The sequence below is a fragment of the Fulmarus glacialis genome, unplaced genomic scaffold (assembly GCF_000690835.1).
Source record: "Fulmarus glacialis isolate BGI_N327 unplaced genomic scaffold, ASM69083v1 scaffold7619, whole genome shotgun sequence".
Classification (NCBI taxonomy): Eukaryota; Metazoa; Chordata; class Aves; order Procellariiformes; family Procellariidae; genus Fulmarus; species Fulmarus glacialis.
The window spans coordinates 1-6,846 of record NW_009233792.1 but is presented as its reverse complement, the minus strand read 5'-3'; the positions used below and the strand labels follow the sequence as shown (position 1 = coordinate 6,846).

Genomic DNA, 6,846 nt, shown 5'->3' with positions numbered 1-6,846 from the left:
TTTCCCCACAGAAGCAGTCATTAAATATGACAAGCTCAAACGACAGGACAAACCAAGCAAACTGACTGCAGCAGTTTGGGCTGGAGTTATAAGCAGCAAATAAAGTCAACTTCAGAGCCGTCAGGAGCCAGCCAATATTGTTCTGACCAAAGCTCTGTTACACCGCCTGCCATGTTTTGTTTACAGGTTATTTGTGGCAAAGTATTATGAATCCACATGAGAACAATGGCAGGTTCAGCGCAAAACAAGTTTTTGAGTTAATCAAGTTTTGGGCAGCCAGTCACAGGACATTAACCTTTTTAATAAAGCCTAGCACCTTGTGAGACAGGGAAAACGAGCCCGTTCAGAGCCACGTTAGTTGCTCAGGGAGGAGGTAATTCGGGGTAGTTTTGGGCATCTGATGCCACATCCACAGCTCACTTGGACTCGCTCACGATCACCCAAGCGTTCAAGTTGGCATCCCTTAGGAAGCAATCACCATGATAAGACAGCACCACCAGCCACTGTGCTCTGGGCCAGGTGTAAACAGGAGTAAAATGGGAGCCTGCTTAAGCATTACGTATAAATCCACACTGCTTCTGAACGAGGGGTCCTGGAAATCAAATCTTCTTTCCAGAGATTAACGGAGGCTCTGTCCAGAAATTGCTTCGATCACAGCTCTCGGGAGCCTTTCTGGGTGGCTCGTTTTCCATCCCTTGCAGTTCTTCTCTGAGACTAAGTGTCAATTGGAGGAGTTTGTAGTGTGGACCCTGAACACAAGGAATAGCATTCAACTCACCACATCAGGTGGCCAGTGCATCTCTATGTGAGGACATAAGGAGCGTGAAGAATTTACTCTCATTTTCAGCAGCAAGACTACCAACAGGGGCAGAGCTGAACATCTGCCTCTGGTACAAGGGTGAACAAGCTTATTTCAGCCCTTCTTAAGAAATAATCACTTAAGTATCCTTGCAGCTGCTCTTGCTGTGCCTTACTAACTTTCAGCAGCACACGTCCTCGAGGCAAGTAACTGCCTGCCTGAGTTCTGCAAGTCCATAATAAACTGCTATATGCTTTTCTGGGCAAGAAAAAAAAAAAAAAAGGAAGAGGCTGTGGAGCAACTGAAGATGAGCAGGATGATCTGGGTGCAAGCAGGAGGCATTCCCAGTACAGTGCAGGCAGCAAGGCTACTGAATGCAGATCAGAGCTCTGGAGAGCTGAGACTGCCCTGGAGGAGCAGAACACTCTCTGCCTCCACCTCTGGCATTCACAACAGGCTAATGGGCTGCATCCTCACTCTTTTTACCTTAATTAATGAAGAAAATGCAGGTCAGTGAGAGAAACCATTTCAGCTGTTTAATACAGCAACTACTGATCTTTTCATTCAAGTTCTGAGAGCTTGAAAAAGATACTCCAGACATCTAATACAAATGCACAGCACAAAGTGCAGCAGACTGGTGACTGAACATTAGCCCTCAGATGCAACACAATTATACACATGGAAGATCAAGCATTTTAAAGGCTAAGTACTCTGTACCTCCTTTGTGACCTTTAAATGTTACTACACAGCTGGCATCTTCTGCTGACCAGATCTTTAGCTGGGCATCCATTCCCCCACTCAGAACCACGAGGCCCGATGGGAAAAACCTGCAACAATTCACATCATACACATGGCCTTCCAATAGTCTCTGGAAAAACAAAGAACTACATGCTAGTTCCATTGTTATCACCCTTACGCCAAGCAGTTTTTGAGCTACGACACTAGAAAACTTGGGTGTTCCCATGTGGGCAGAGGATTAAGCTCAAATCCTCTGGGTTTGCGTTCCTGCAACAGACTCATCTGAATTCGAGGCACTCAAAGAGCTAGCAGGTACTCTTTGGGCCTCCCTCTGCCATTTGAGTAGCTAATTACGTAGCAAAGGATACTACATTTGTTTCTAATAACAGGTTAAATGTCTTCATCATCTGCCAAACAAGCAGCTGACAGGTCAAGCTCCACAAGAGGCACCTTAACTTGGAAGGCAGCTAGCCATGATGTGGTTAATCCATCACAGGCAGAAGTCTTTTTTCCTCCCCTCTTCTCTACTGCAGAAGAAATTCAGTGCTTGTACCACATAGGTTAGGAGCTGTCAGTTACCTTCTGCACTCCAGCTGTCATTCCTAACTACCCTTTCTCATTTTCACCCTGGGACTCCTCTCCGGATTGCTGAGCATCATTTCCCTTGGGAGAAGTCATACTTTCCAACAGATTTGACTTAAAACCTCTGAGACATCAAATTTCAATTAGCTTTTCAATCAAAAGCCAAATTCTTGCCTGTCCTAGACCACAGTGTGCGGATAGCCTGACCAAAGTCACAGCCGAATGACTTCAGTAATGTCACAGACAACACACAACATCAAAACTAGACGCTCTTACTCTTATTTCTCCATTTGCAGCCTGCCAGATTTTCATGGTCCCATCTGTGCTGGTAGACACACCAAGCCCTCCACCACTGGAAATATCAAGACAGGTAATCTGCAGGAGGGTAAAAAAAACAAACGTTAGCTTTATATGACCCTGTGTATAGGTATTTCTGCTCAAGAGCCTAACTCTGCACTGCGGAAGACCTGCTAAGTACACCATTCAGCACTGTCATCTCCCCAAGACATACTGCTGGACTCATTTAAAACACCCAAAAGAGTATCCATATGCCTAGCTTAACAGTTTCAGCCTGATAACAGTCTTTAACATTTCATAGCCTTATGCAAGGACTTCACAGGCTTTCCCTCCTCAACCTCTCAGTAAGTTTTATGAGAAATTAATTAAGCCCTTAAAAAATCAAAAAACAAGTGGATCCTGAGCATCAGGCTTTTTCTAGAGGACAAAGGCAGCATAAAAATAATTTCTCTCAATTTATCTATTTACACAGATTGCTGCATTCCTCCTTCAAGAGCGAGCTGCTGATCTGGGCTGACCCACAGCCAGGGCTCAGACAAATTGGGTGACTGGAACCTGGCACAAAGCACCCCAGATTTCTTGTAATCGCCACCAAATTTGACAGAGAAATTGTTATTCTCTGCCTGTGACTCTGCAGAGATCTGCAAAGCAGGGAGGAAAATAAATGCTGAGTCAGGAGCCTGCACAGACAGCAGTTGTATTTCAGGTTTACCCCAGATGAAGCAGAAATCTGGATTTTTCTAGCAACTCCTGTACACAGGTAAGAAATTGAGCCAAGCCTTTCCATGCTAGTCCAAGATAACTGGCCAGCTTGAGAGCACGCTGACTCACAAGCCCACAAGACGTTGTCTGAGATATTTATGAAGTCAACGGCACAGCCTAAATTTTCTGAAACACTGACTGAAAACTAGTTCCTTATGCAGGCAGACTAACTCCTCACACAGTCTGTCAGACTAGGGTATTAACAACTGCCTGCTTTGCATAAACACTGGGAGAGCTGAATACTTTTGAAGACAGCAGATGTTGAGCTTATATTCTTGCAAAAGGGTAGCCTTTCCCATGATGCCAGACATTATTGCTGCCATTTGGGAAAGGCAGATGTATTTTAGTTGTGCATGAAATAAGGTAACAGGTATTCTAGCCTTGAAAGAAACGATTACATCTTCCAAGTGAGAGAGATATTTCCAGTATAGATTGGAGTAATATTAAACAGGCTGAAAAAAAACCGATATAGATTTTGTTACAACAAAGATTAACACTAGTGCTGCATCCTGCAAAAACCAATAAAACTACCACAACTATGTAGTGGAATAGCTGCCTTGTCTTGCAATATTTGCGTACTGGACTCATGCTGTATCACCTCCAAAAGCTTCCTAATAACTGTATTTGTACTGTGTGGATTAGAAGAAAGTACTTCAGTGGCAAAAACCACTGACAGAAATGAGAAATGCAGATCCACCATGAGAAATGCAGATGACAGTTCCGTCGCCATTCCAACCCCTCATCACCAAGACGAAGCACAGGTTTCTGGTCTTAACTTGCACAGTCCATCAGTGCGCTTGCAGGTCCCAACCACCTAGTCAGGTATGTAAGGAATGAGGCTGCTCATCCCAGGCTTCAGATTAAATGCTTTTCTGAACAATTAACTATTCTCAAACAGGACTGGGCTTTGTTGAACCTCTTCAGCCTTAGCCAGCAGCCAGACTGCAGAGACAGTTGCATTTACTACCATGTTCACAGGGAAACTCAAAGATACAAGTAGATTGAGAGACTTTGCCAAGAAAGATGACAGCTAGAGGCCTGAGATTTAAAGACGATGCCCTCAGGCAGACCAAGTACATAACAGACCTGCATCAATCTCCAGCTGTTTCCAGATGTTAAGGAGGACATCCTATGGCATCCTATTGCTGCACGTGCATCAGCCAGGGCTTGTGGGGACACGATATGCCACACTTCAGTCATACGTTCTGCTATCCAAGCAAGAGTCAGACCAAACTGCTCTCCTGAAAAGCTCTGATAGCTCAAACCACAGCTAATTTTAAAAGGGTACAGGATCAATACTCAACCTCCACTTGAAAAAAATAATAATTGGGAATTAAAACAGAAATTAAAAGATTTAAATAAGAGCACAAGGTAATGGTTTAGCCGCTACAACAACCATTAAGTACATTTACTTACACGTTGGTAACGTGAGAAATATATTGGTAACATGAGTGGCATTTTATCTAACAAGCCAATCTCCGGTAATTTCCTCCCTAATTAAAAAAAAAAAACCAGCCTGTGAAGGTCATTCAGGCAGGAACTAAAAGCCGTACTGACATTTGACATATCCCCAAACTTTCAGGAGGGATATGTAAACAGGCAAGGCCTGAGTGCTCAGAACAAGAGGCAGCAGGTAAAAAGGATAACTGGAGCTTAGTCCACACAGACTTTAAACTCATCTACATATTAATAGATATTGCTTCAGCTGCTTTCCAGAGGAGAGATCTGCAGTGCAGCTGTAACCCATCACACCCGTTTGACAGCAGACTAAACACGCCGGCATTTCCATTTTGCTGTGCTTTGAATGTTGATTCCATTTATCACACAAAAGGGCAGCTGGGGACTCTTAAGTAGCACAAAGCTCAGAGAAGTGATTCACCTCTGTCTCCGGAGCTGCCTTACTGCCAAGCTCCGTCTCTCAGCAGAGCCCCGCTTCCTCTTAAAACAGCTGTAGAGATGCAGAATTGCTTTTATGTCAAAACGCACCTTGATTTATACTGCTTTTGAGCTTCATAAATAGAGACTGACTTTTCAGCATTTTCGGCTGGGTTTATCACAATAATATACTCAATAAATCATGAGACAACTATACTAAAACATCTCCAGGAGCCTTCAGGGGACCCCCTCTAGGGCAGCTGGCTGTACCTGCAGGCTACACACTCCTTCGTTTTTTGGATCATTTCCACGTAGGGTTAAGTGTTCAGCAAAAGTACAGACTACTTCCCAGCAAAGCCAAGTTCTGCACTTCTCATCAGTGAAGAAATGAAATATCAGGTCAAGAATCAGCCTTTCTGTATCACTGTTCAGTGAGAAGCAGTACTTGTTGCACCCCCAGATTGATCGGGATGCAATAAGAAAGATTATTCAGCAAAACGAGCAGGACTGCTTTTAAGTGAGAAGTTCACGCAATTTATTTCTTTTTTAAATACAAGTTGGGCCCTTTCTGGTCTCTGAATTCCCACCAGGTCAGATGAGTTTATGCAACACTCAATTCCCAGCACCACAAAAAGAAATTCATACAGCAAATATCAAAGACAGACAACTTCATTACATGGGAGCAAATAGCCGCTACAAACCAGGGACAGATTTGAACCAGGGAAAGATGAAGAGCTCAGTGCCTGGAACCTCTTATTTTTTTCTTGGTTTTTGACACACTAATTCACACATTTATTCCTTTACAGGGGGATCCGTCATGGGCCTGAAGTGAGCAGAAATTAGATCATTTGCAAGAAAACAGTCTAAAGAATTTTAGAGATTACTTTTGAGGGGTAAACTTAACCATGACCAAGTTTCCAAGTTTCTATAACATGTTTTATTACCTAGTTCACATATAAAGTCATGCTGCAGGCCACCCTCAGAACGGGCACACAAGAGTCGGAGACGTTTTGAAAGTTCACAATCGCTTCCAGTTTTTTCCCCACTCACTTCACAAGGTTACTTACACTTTTCTGATGAATTCTACAAAAAGTTGTGTACGGGGCCAGGAACTTTGTAGACACATTTTCGTGAGGACAAGATATGAGAATGCTTTTCTAGAGGAGGAAAGAGAGGAGAAAAAGAATTAGAAGTGTTGTTAGTCCTACTGAAACACAGAGGCTGCCAAGGTAGAACTACAATCTGGACCTGGCTGTGGTCTCTCACAGCCTGAAGACTGATGGAAGGTGCAGCATTGGGCTCGTCTCCTTACGCCTCCTCAAAATGCAAGCCCCGGGTAGCAAGGGATGGCCACTAGGGCCTGCCCAGCCATGATGCACAACCCCAGCCCGACTATGGGATGCTACGGACCAGCTCTAGGGCACTGCTCAGGTGGGAGGCCTGGGATCGCTGGATAGGACCATGCAGGGGACCGGGCGACAGCTTTAGGCTGATATTTTGGCTGGCACAAGAATATCGCCCCTTTGTGTGTGGAAGGCGGTTACTGACCCCCGCTCCACCCCAGCCCTGGCACCTTGGTGACTTCCCCAACCACGAAGCCCTCGGAGGCAGCGATGTCAGGGACGCCCTCAGTACTGAGCCCGCGGCGGGTCAGACTGCCGTACAGGGTCGGCTTCCCTGCAGGGAGAGCAGCCATCAGTTCAGCCACCCCTCAGACGTCAGACACCCCCACAGCTCACCTTCCCCTCACACTCCCCTAAACCACAGGGCATCCCCCAACCGCCCTCACCCCC

At 45.0% G+C, this 6,846-nt stretch overlaps 1 protein-coding gene across 1 annotated transcript in view; it reads right to left on the bottom strand.

Moving 5' to 3' along the window:
- The window catches only part of PAAF1 (proteasomal ATPase-associated factor 1), an 11,643-nt gene extending 4,894 nt beyond the window's left edge, over window positions 1-6,749 (bottom strand). The window contains exons 1-4 of the mRNA XM_009585441.1: window positions 6,627-6,749; window positions 6,121-6,210; window positions 2,396-2,494; window positions 1,517-1,667 (exon numbers count right to left, since the gene is read on the bottom strand). Coding sequence (XP_009583736.1) covers window positions 1,517-1,667; window positions 2,396-2,494; window positions 6,121-6,210; window positions 6,627-6,749 — 463 coding nt within the window. The remainder of the gene's footprint in view (window positions 1-1,516; window positions 1,668-2,395; window positions 2,495-6,120; window positions 6,211-6,626) is intronic.
- Window positions 6,750-6,846: the final 97 nt, after the last annotated feature.